The 12,289-nt window shown below is 36.6% G+C and overlaps 1 protein-coding gene across 1 annotated transcript; it reads left to right on the plus strand.

Annotated features, from left to right (window-relative positions):
- The first annotated feature begins 1,405 nt into the window (after positions 1 to 1,405).
- On the plus strand, positions 1,406 to 9,772 carry LOC114478799 (mitochondrial ubiquitin ligase activator of nfkb 1-A-like). Its single transcript, XM_028472081.1, has 6 exons — positions 1,406 to 1,703; positions 4,562 to 4,681; positions 7,428 to 7,515; positions 7,601 to 7,721; positions 8,970 to 9,201; positions 9,281 to 9,772. The coding sequence occupies exons 2-6, from the start codon at positions 4,565 to 4,567 to the stop codon at positions 9,770 to 9,772; spliced, it is 1,050 nt and encodes a 349-aa protein (XP_028327882.1). The 5' UTR covers positions 1,406 to 1,703; positions 4,562 to 4,564.
- Positions 9,773 to 12,289: the final 2,517 nt, after the last annotated feature.

Raw genomic sequence — 12,289 nt, forward strand, 5'->3', positions numbered from 1 at the left:
TGATGATCTCTGGTTTGTGATGTTCCTGGTCACAGATTCTTCCATCCCCGTGCAGTGTACTCATGAGTACCACATTCTTGCCTTTCTTTGGCACATAGGATACCAGGGATGTGTCAGCCGTGTAAACAAACTTGGAAGACTTTACAGGCCTGTTCTTTGAAGTCAGCAGTTGAGGTGGGAGCTCTGACCTGTTTTTCCTTATTGTTCCCACCATGGTCAGCTTCCTCTTCCGGAGCTCCTGTCCCAGTTTGTGCGAGGTAAAAAAATTGTTGCATGTGATGTTGTGTCCACTGAGTCCCTGAGACATGTCGAGGACAACTCTCATTCCTTGGTTTTTCTCTGGGGCTCCTCCATCAGGTTTCCCTGTGTAGACTTGTAAGTTCCAAGCATATGAGGAAGTGGCATCACAGGCAGCCCAGATCTTTATGCCATACTTTGCAGGTTTAGATGGTATATACTGCCGAAAGGGGCAGCAGCCCCTAAATGGCATCAGCTGTTCATCAATGGTGACATTTGGCCCAGGGTTGTACAGCAGGGGGAGGCAGCGCACCCACTTGTCCCACACTGTCCTGATGGCAGCTAGTTTGTCTCTCTGCCGTCGAGCTGGTCTGTCATCTCGGTTGTCAAAGCGGATAATCCTGGAAATGATGTGAAAGTTTTCCAGAGACACTTCTAATACCTCCGGGTCCAGTGGACCCCGAACATCTTATATGTAATAGAAATGTGTAGGGGGGGTGTACGGTGTGTGGTCATTAAATATGTCTTCTGATATATGTTCTTCACAGAAAATGAGCCAAAGCCAGTGAGTCTCAGTTTGAAAAATTATTTAATTCTATCATTTTTCTTTTAATAAAAACTGAAAACGGGTCCCACAGACCCGAACACCACACAAGGGTTAAATTAATTGTAAATGTGTCGATATCTATTTTGAAGATAAGAATAATGAAGTTGATTTCATTGTAAATTTGTTCATTTCATATGGTAAATTCTATATTCACAAATGTAGGTTCAACAAATTTACTCCCCACTTTGTAAGTTTTCTGTGTGAATTTAAAGAATATATCAAAACTATATCCCTTATTCATAAAAAGAAGACGAAGAGCATCCAATCCTTGACAATATACAATAGTATTTTAGAAATGGAATCATTACTCATTAACCCTTATTTATTTAGTTTTTCTTTCAGTTTTGTAGATGTGATTCTTGCTTGTCTCCTCACTGAAAATTTTTATAACGTACACTTCTGACTTGTTGTAAATTTTTATTTTTCAATAAAAAAAATGAATTAAAAAACAAGACAAAATGGTTGGTTCCTGTTAGCCATGGTTCACTCTTAATCCAGTAGGTGGCGGTAATACAACGTTCAGGATGTCAACCGCCATAAAATACAAAAGAAGAAAAAGAAGAGTTTGTAAACAGTCCAAGTGTTCACCTCCTATCTCCTTTCCTTTCCACTTTTCCTTAATCCCGTGGACGACGTTAAGGAATGGAGTGAAGTAAAGGCGATCACTTTTTTAAGATGCGCTTCCATTAGGTGACGTCATAATCCTATGGCCGCGCCTCCTTTCATCAGGAAACGTTCTTTTATCTTGGCCACTCCAAAGACACTATATACGTAGGCATCGAATGTGGAGGGACACGTTAAAAGCGCTGCCATATTGAACCGGTGCTGTTGGAGACAGTGGACATTACGACAGAAAGAGGTATTTCTCAATCTCAAAGTAGTTGAATTTTGAAAAGATTTTCAAGCTGTTTAATTTAAAAAAAATATCACACATGTAGCTATGATACAAGGTGCTTCGATATATTTAAAATGCTGGTTTTACCACTCAACACTTATAATAAAAACAATAATATTAATAATAAACAATATTCATTATTATTGATACTACTACTACTAAGAAGAAGAAGAATATAATGTAATATTAATAATAATATAGCAATAATAATAATACAATGATATGAGAATATAATGATAATTATAAGAATAGAAATAACAATAATACAGTAGTAGTACATTATACAATAATAATAATAATAATAATAATAATAATAATAATAATAATAATAATTGTCAAATACAGTGAATAGCCTATAAAAATGTTGTCAATAAAACCCTGAGCACATCTGAACGTTTTCTAGGTTCCTTTTGTTCTATTTATGTCTGTCTACCTATCTATCTATCTATCTATCTATCTCTGACGATTGTTACAAACAAACCCCGTGAAAATTGCTTGAGAATTGAGCGATTTATGACAACTTTAATTGTGTAAACACATCATTCCTCTAGAGATGACTGTAGGAGCGAGTGCCACCGGTCCAAGATGGCCGCCCTGTTGACGCACCCATAGATATCATATAAAGGCTAAATGTCTCGTACGCACTGGCGGCCATCTTGTCACGGTCAGCTCATAATTGTGTAGTAATTGTGCATGTACTTTTTAAATAAGAATATCTTGCTCAATTTTCTACCAATTTTCAAACGGTTTTGTTTATTTTATAAAGGTCAGAGGTGTCGTTATAACATTGCACTTATGGATATTTATATTACACTTCCAGTCAATAGTTTTGGATGACCTACTTATTTCCCCATTGGACTTCAGATAGGTGCAATGAACACACACACACAGTATTAATATGTTAAATTAATATATGAGCTACTAAAACTCGGCGTACAGAATGGCAACACGAGATATATGTATACTTTTATTACAGGAATATTACTAATATGATAAAATGATTTTAATTATTACATGTTTAGTTTAAACAAATATTGTATCATAGTAATATTTTATAAATGTGACATTTATTTGCAATAAAAAATATGTACAAGATTTCCGTTTACAAATACACATTAAGAAATGCTGCATGTTGAAATCCCAGAACTAGACTACTGTGGAGGTACACACATGGAGGACAGAGATAAGAAATGACCCAAAAACATAGTGGAATCAATAAACAATATTTATTACATAAAGATACTTCAGATGATATTTTAAGACTAACCACATTAAAATAGTGGTAAAAAGGTGTCCAAAAGAAACATTCAGTGATTGATTAAACAAACATATTCTAAATAGCCTTGTGTCAACAACAATATTGCAATTCTGTTATGTCAGCCCCGCTGTTCCTTTGTAACAGGACCTGTATTGTACATACTTCCACTAAGTAACTAAATATATCCTAAATATAGTCATAGTGTTGCAATATCTTACATGTGAGAGGTGATTCCACAGGCTCTGGTTCCAACAGCGATTAGAGCATCCGTAGACTGCACAAAAGTCTGGAATCTTCACTTCAATCTTCAGTCAGCAATTTGCTAAAGGAAACATAGCGTGAGATGTTTTTTAACAAAGTTAAATCTGGCGGTCTCAGCCTTACACAACTATGCTCCATGATTAAGTTGTTTTTTGAAGGGAGAAGCTGCAATTTTAACATTTGAAAACATCCAGAATTGTAGCCACGTTAATAAGAAAGCAAACCGAATCCAAATCCGTCAGGATTTTAGTGAGATAAAAGTATTTACATTTGGCAGATCACTCTCCTTTCCTCTGGTTCCTCAAGACTCCGTCAGAGAGCTGCCCGGGGCTGTGAGTAACTCCGCCCCCTAATTAGGCCTTGATGGTGATTGGTCAGTTGAGAAAATTTTCTGAAGATATCAAGGTTCTTCGAAAGAAGATGAACTTTTCTTTTGAACTGGAGGAACGCAAACAACGTCTGGGAATGAAATCCACAGGGAACAAGGCAGACACGAACAACGATAGAGAGGAGGAGGAATAAAAAAAGACAACACTGACTACAGATGAGAATAAATCCTACACAAAAAAGAACAAAAAAAAAAAAAGAAAATGAAATTGTGTTCAGAACAACCTAAGAATGTTTGACCAGAGAGACAAGCTTTGATGTAATTTTTCTGTGTTCAAAATAGGGGACGGGACTTAGATAAGCAAACTGCTTCTCTTGTCTCCTTTTTCGGCATATACAAAAAAAAAAAAAAAAGGGAATGTAACCATGTCGGAAATAAACTGAATAAATAAATAAAAATAAGTAAAGATGGCCGCCGGTGATGCCATGGCAGAATCCGCCGTAAGGCATCTAGCCTTTATATACGATATCTATGGCTGCAGCAGTCGATGCGGCCTCTACGTATTATAATATCTATGGTGGCCACCAATTAAACACTTCCGGGGGTTAAAGAACGGTGGTACGAGTTAACCGTCAGATGAGGGCGGTAGTACGACAAAGAGGGTGCATGAAAACCCAAAGAAGAAGGAAAATAACATGATGAGAAGCATATTTTCTCTTCAAGGTATTTAGAATCGTCCAAAACAACAAACGCTGTTAGATGGGATTAACAGGAAATGTACAACTTGCTTTCTGGCCTCAGCTGTTCATGCTCCTGCTTAAGCTTTTTTTTCAACTTTTAAAGGTCACTTTTGGTTTCTCTTACTTAGCAGGTGAACAGATAAGTTGTATTCATTAAACTCTAACTACAGTTATAAAAAGCTTGAACATGAAGTCAGATTTGTGCTGATGTGTTTTACTGTGTCTGTCTGTGCAGGAAATGCCTGAGTTTTCTTTGACTGCTACAGAACTATTATTAACGGGAGCCACTTTGGTCCTGTCAGGAGTCAGCTATTACATGTACAGGAGAAGTCGAGCCAAAGTTGAACATCTTAATGTAAGTTCATATTTTATTTTTTACTGTAAATCTTAATCTACAGTTTTCTACAAGTTTGTTGCAAGTGGACTTTTGTGGAATCTTGTTTTAAAAGCTTTTGCAGGGCTGCCAAGTTTCAGAAAATGACAAGAGTGAGACTTTAGTGACATGATGCGTTCTGGCGGGAAAAAATATGTTGGCCTTTTTCAACATGGCTTTGACCTGTTTTAGCGTTGATTTATACCTTAAGACTGACGTCCTCACCTCCATGCCAGCAGCTCTCCCTGCACTGTGGCCTCCTAATGCTAGTTTTAATCAACCAGAAATTAGAAATGAAAACTGTAACAAGAATTTTGACAAAATACATTTATTTGTCAATATTTCATTTCAACCAACACTTCATCATTTAGCTGGAGACATGTCTCATATTGTAGGTGTTTGTCGCAAATTTTGATGCCTTGATGACAGAGGCAGGGGGCTCCCACTTAAAACACTGTGGCCCAAGGCAGTGCTACCTTTACCTCAGCTCTCCTTGTCTGCAACAGATTAAAAAGCAAATCATGTAAAAAATATTAAAACATCAAGTGTTTTTTGATTGAATGAATGTCTTAGCAGCAGACTCAAGGTCCGTAGGCATTTATGAATGCAGTGGTCAAGCGTTTAATGTGTTTTACAAAATCTTCATTTTCATGAGACAGTTCACATACATGTTCATTGTTTTATTGCTTCGTCACATTATACAGATTGTAGATTTTGTAAAATACATTAACCGCTTGGCCACTCCATCAGCTGTCAGCTCTCGATCCTCATCTCCACCTAAATATAAACAAGGAGAATCCCTCTCCATGACTATTTTTGTTCATAAATGACTCTAAGAACCTTTTCCTAACTACAAACGTCTCGCAAAATGTGTTGCAAAACTCAAGCAGCGCAGATTCACACGAGAAAAGTAGTTTGTGCATCTGTAGCGGCAGATTGGAGAAGTTGTAACCGGTGAGTTGTGGTTGTAAATGATCATTTACACAAGTAATTAAAAACAAGTGAATAAATGTTGGATTACAAGTTTGAAGCTGTAACTTTATGTGTAAATATCAGTCTATACATTTTTTCCATCATTTGTGACATTAAATTTATTTTTTAAATGGATTTTTTATGCACAAGCTGAAATCACATTCTACAAGCTCTCACATCACATTTTACAAGCTCTCACATTTTGCAACATATATATCTTCATACACAGTTGATACAACAGTGGATTATTATATTATTACAGCACTGATATGAAGCTGTATGGACACAAATTCTTTAAATCTAAGTAACTCAAAAGTTACTTTTTTCAGTAACGCATTACTTTTTGGTGTAAGTAGTCAAAATAGTAACTGAGTTACTTTGTGAATGAAGTAACGGTAACTAGTTACTTTTTTTCAGTAACTAGAAAACACTGACTATAACACACACACAGCAATATAAACAGTGAACTAGAAACTTTCTTTCTGAAAGCATGTCGACGACTCGGCGCGTGTTGTGTGAGGAAGATACTAGTTAGAGACGGCTAGTCAAGACCCGCCTTACGTTGCTTCTAATTGGTTTATTATTGCGTGGTGCCTGCCGTGGTTGGTTAGATTTAGGCACAAATGAGACTTGGCTTAGTCTGGGATTGGTTATCTCGGTCAGTCAATCAGAGTTACTCGAACTACGGCAAGCAGCGAGGACCAAAGTTCATTATCATGAATGGGGAAATATAAGCGTGAGAAATGCCCAGTGTGGCGTGTGGTGTGAGAATGGGTCAATTTGCGTGACTGTAACACTCAAAGGGTGACGCTTGGCAGCTCTGCTATTGTGAGAGTTTTTGAGCTAACTCTCATGTTCAGTACCTGAGATTGCATAGAGAGAGACATAGTCAAAGGTTTTGCTTTGCTGAATCAATCAATTTATTAGAGCTGTGGATGTCAGGGCCTGCTCACTCCTTAGGCCTCAAATGAAGATTTCTCAGCATTTTCATTCTATGTTGTTATCTAGTTTTCTCCTCCTTCGGCTGGGACATGCAGGCTGCATCTGTGTCTTCTTTTGTTGTGATACGTAAGACATTTATGATTGTCAGGGTCAAACATGAGCTCATCAAAGATAAAGACATGCACAAAGAATATAGGTCAAAGCACAGATTTTCAAAAGTTAAAGTTTATATCTAACAGTATTTGTTCAATGAGAAGATGTTTTACGATTACAAATCCAATGATCAGTTATTATAGTTAGTTAAAGATGACATTTTACTGTTGATTTAAAGCAATACAAATGATGTATAAGATCATTGATTTATTCCTTATTTTTATCATTTAGGGGTCTATGGTGTCTGATTTATTTAGTATATGAACATGAGTTGTTTAATGTGTATAAAGTTTAATTTTAAAATATAATCATTCTTTTTTGTTAATGATTTAGACTTTGTGATCTTTGGGTCAAACTGACTTTTAGTGTTAATCTGATTCCCTTGTTTATGTCTGATTTGTCTCTTCGCTTACGTACATGGTTGTGCTGTTTTTAGATTTAGATGAAGTTGAAATCAGATGTTCTAAAACTTTGTCCTTGTCCTGTGGGGCTTTGTAAAAAGTTGGCCTGACTCAGAATGTATTTTATTAACAGGATTATTGAGCATAAAGACATATGATTATAGTATTACACACAAAAAGAAACCATGAATAATAATCCATTCCAAAATGATCTACTGTCTACTTTAGCATGTGTTCTAATGTGTGTTTTGTCATTTCAGAGAGCCCCAATCCTCCCTATAGATGAAAATCTCAGAAACCTTATTATTGATACTCCAGGAGAAAGTCTCCAATATGCTGTCATTGAAGGTAATTGTGGTTCTGCTGATGTGTTTATTTACCAATTCACTTCAGTGTATTTTAACCATTCCCCTCCTTTCTGCCACTCTTTTAGGTACAGTGAAGTCAATTGGTGAACCTATGAGGAGCCATTTCTTCAAGGACACATTAGGCGTGTTACAGAGATTTATGCTTCAAGAGCCCTGCCTCCAGTGGGCCAGCCTGTCACTCAAATGGTGAGAAACTGAGTCAATGAACTACACTACAAGTGTGTTTCTATGTTTTCCAGTTATAATGCACAGCCGTTTGACGTAGCTCAATAGGTGTGCTTTCCAAAAAAGTCAAATTGAATGAATTTCTAAAATGCTTTAATTAAATTAAAGGTCAAGTAATATTATATCAGATTCCTAAGGAAGAGAAAGCAATCTCCCAGTTCTTAGTGCCTTGTTTAAAGTGGCATCATATGTTGAATTTCAAACCAGTCTAAAAGACTAGGGATGCACCGAAATGAAAATTCTTGACTGAAACCAAAAATGAGGAACCAAGACCGAAAACCGAAAAAACGAAATAAATGATTATGCAATTTATAAGTCCAATTGCATTTATGCCTCTGAATGTGTACTAACCTCACTAAAATTAAAACATTGCAATTGCATTAAAAAAAAAAAAAAATTAGCACTGACATTCTAACAATGCACAACATTAAATACAATGTTTAACTTGACCCCACTCATACATTAAATAATATTGTACAGGCCTTTAACAGACTGGGCTGCTGAAAGAGTCAAATTAAATATGTTCTCTCAATAAAACACAAAGTGCATTGAAATTCTTGATAAAAATCAGCTTCTTAGCTTTATTTATTATCCAAGCACACAGAGCTCTGTATCGTTATAACGTGGACCAAGTACAGTTGTGATAAAGTCCAGAGGATCTCTGAGAAGCGTGCGCAAACAGACTCTGAAACCAGAAGCAGAAATTGCAATATGACAGAGACCATACCCTCACCTTCATGTTTTGGGCCAAGGTTATGCATTTACATGATATTTTACAACAGAAATGGTTGAGTAAAGAGAGGGAAACTTCAATTGTCACTATGAAATCTGGTGATATGAAACAGTGTCTACTAAGTGTAGCAAAAACAGACGTATGTCAAAACACGCACTAGGTAATTAGGCACACTTCTACAGCAGAGAAATATGAAATTAATAACAATAGATTAACTCAGTTTCCGTATTAAGCATGTTTGGCATGTTTTCAGTGAACTTAATAGTCCGTAATGACATTTAGTGAGGTAAAGCCAATGAAATGGAAATAAAACAGAATTTGGGACATTTTGAAATGTATAATCTGAGTCTGTAGACTGAGTAACTCAAACTGCTGGAAACCTCAAAGTGTTGCTTTGGAATTGAAGTTAAGGGATTGTTAGACATTTTAAAAACAATGTGTTTCCTAATCCTGTTGATTCAATATGTTTGTTCCAGGGATGTCATTGACCGAGTTGTCTATCAAAGAGCCTCCATGGTACCATTTGTGTTGGTGGGCTCAGATGAAACCACAGTCAGGGTCCAGGAACCTTTCCATGCCTCTGGAAAATACCTGGAGACGGTTCATGAGAAGTTCTACCGCAGCGTTTCTACTTTTGGTGACATCATAGGACAATGCCTCAGTGGGGTGAAGCCTAAAGGTTTCCTGGAGATCGAGAAAATGCTCAAGGTCAGAATCTCATGTTATTTATATTGTAATGTTTCCAAATAGATTCTTGGTTGTAAAGTACTGGACTTGTCTGTTCCAGGTTGGCACCACACTCACAGGCGTTGGAGAGTTAATAATAGACAAAGATGGAACCCTGAGCCTCCGAGCTCCTACCAATGGAGCCGAGTACCTCCTCAGCTTGAGAGACTTTTCCCATGTGAAGGAAAAAGCTTTGTCTTCCACTTTTTGGTGGAAGTTTGGGTTTGGTGTCTGTGCCCTAGCAGGGGTGGCAGTGCTTTTCTGGGTGGGTTTTCGCTTCTATCGCCGCAGGAGACAGGAGCAGGAACGAAGGGAATTTGAAAGGCTGATGGGTGAGGCTCTAAACGCCACTGGACTTAAAGATGGACAGGACAACCAACCGGACAATACCTGCGTGATCTGCCTCAACCAGCCACGTAACTGTGTCCTGTTGTACTGTGGACATGTATGCTGCTGTTTCAGATGCTATCAGGCCTTACCACAGCCACGCTGCCCCGTCTGCAGACAGGCCATCATTAGAGTGGTTCAATTGTTGACTGAGGTGACATCGTGATTGCAAGGCCTCGGTGTGCTTTACAATCCCTGTTCCAATAAAAGTGAATTCAAAGAACAAATGCCAAGTTTTTACGCTCTTGAAATTAATTTGTTAAAAATATTCAAAGTGAAACAGTTCGCTGTGCCTTATTTTGCTCACTGATGATGAGACTTTTGCTGTTTTGAAAGGGTTGTACTGTATGTGTGTAATCAGAAGGATTAAAATTTTTTAACTGCTCAGCAGATCTTCAAAGTAGTTGTTTTTGCTAATTATGAACGGGGAATTTGACACTCACAATCACGATTATTTTGATCAATATTATAATCACAATTATAATTACAATTATTCATCATGTTAGGGATAATCTGTATTTCTTTTGAACTACTTTAAAAAAAAAAAAAAAAAAAAAAAAAAACAATATATGAACAGTATACAGTGCAAAATGAAGCTTTAAATAAAAATTGTACCAAAAAAAAAAAGATATTAACCCACAAATTTAAAATGTACCAAGGGTTAACTGAATAAATACACTACTACAGAGTGCTTTCACAAAATGCAACTCATTGGAAATAATTGCAGCTCACAGCTCTCATCAATCCACCAAAATTACTGAAAGCTGCCACTGACTAATGGTTGAGAAAGTGCCTGATTAGATAAGCAGCAGAGTAGGGCTGTCCCAATACAACATTTTCACTTCCGATATGATAACGATGTTGCAGCCTTGTGTGGTGGCCAAAACCGATATTAATCCAATACGATATCAGCACGAATCATACATACTTTTATTACTTATTTTGTAGTGTGGAATGTTAGAAAAGGCTTGATCAAGTGATGTTTCTCAAACAGAGAACAATAGTCAACAATTCAAGTTCACTTCAGTTATTTTTTACTGTCAGTATATGGTGGGAACAACTGAGGGTGGGGACAAAAACATCAAAAACTTATCGGAGCGCTTATATCGGAGATTTTAGATACAGTCCGATAAAATCCAATATTCGTTTTCTGGCTGATATCGAACCGATATCCGATATCAATATCGGATCGGGACACCCCTACAGCAGAGCACACATTTTAAATGTAAATATTGCCAAAGATCAGGTTAATTTAATACTGGCAACCAAAAGTGTGATCACGATAACAATGTGATTAATTGTGCAGCCCCACTGGGAGGTTCGCCCAGGCAGAAAAGTGGTATGACATCACTCCTGGCTCCAGATGACTCAGCAAATCTAATAAAAGATTTTCAAACCTAAAATATGAAATACAGCATGAGAGAGCACTGAGAACTGCAGGGGCGATATAACTGTCGGTTTTTCAAAAAGTTCACGAGACAAACTGATGTCACTCAAAGTTTTAATCTTCACAGAAAAATTGACGGGTGGAGCACCGTGAAAACTGAAATAACAAAGACGATTCACAGTTTGACACAAATTACCATATAAATGTCACACATACTATTTAAACCACTCATAAGCATTGAATAAACAATATTTACCGTGTTCGACTGATATTCAACAGAAAAAAGGAGCAAAAATAGGTCAACGAGTGTATATTTTCCGTGCTTAAAACCGCCTTAACTATGAGTCCTTTCCAGTAAACTTCCGTCGCACAATTACGTCATTCTCAAACTTTATTAACAGGACAAATATCACGGACAAATAAATAAAATAATACATTGACATTAAAATGACAGTACCAAAGCAGACATTCTATAATTGAATGCAAAATTAAATAATATGACAACTGTAATAAAATCAACCACTCATGTTGTCATGGCAACTAAAACAGACTGACAGTATCAGCTACACTCCCACCAAAATTACCTTTGATCAAGAACACACACATATTTGAAAATATGAACCCTTTTTTTCAAAATAAATGAATGGTAATTTTCAAGTACTTCTTCCACTTGTAACCTTGTGACTAGAGCTGGGCGATATATCGAATATACTCGATATATCGCCGTTTGTAGTCTGTGCGGTGTTGAAAATGACCATACCGTTAAACTCGCAGACTTTTTTTTTTTTTTCTTTTTTTTTTTTTTTTTAAATATCTTAGTGGCATTATGCACAAAAGGTGCACTTAAATTTAGTGTTGTTTTGAAATGTCATCTTAATGACAACATGCACAAAAGGGCACTATTTGTTTTAAAATATTGTAGTGGCATTATGTACAAAAAGTGCACTTTAATTTTGTGTTTTGAAATGCCATGTGAGTTGCATCCTGCACTAATGTCTTGTTTTGAAATGTCTCTGTGACAATTTTGCACAGAACGTGCACTTTCTGTTGACAATTTTATGTTTGAGCCACTCACTGTTTAATAAATACAGTTATGTCAACTTTGACTTAGTTGTGATATCCCTTTTTTGCATGAAAGTTTAAAATTGGCATATATTAATGCAGTATGATCAAGAATGTTTTAATGTAGACATATAGAATCATCATACTGGTGTGATTTTGTGCATCAAAGTGTTAATTCAAGGGTAATGCAAAATATCGAGATATATATCGTGTATCGTGACATGGCCTAAAAAT

The sequence above is a fragment of the Gouania willdenowi genome, chromosome 17, assembly GCF_900634775.1.
Source record: "Gouania willdenowi chromosome 17, fGouWil2.1, whole genome shotgun sequence".
Lineage (NCBI taxonomy): Eukaryota > Metazoa > Chordata > Actinopteri > Blenniiformes > Gobiesocidae > Gouania > Gouania willdenowi.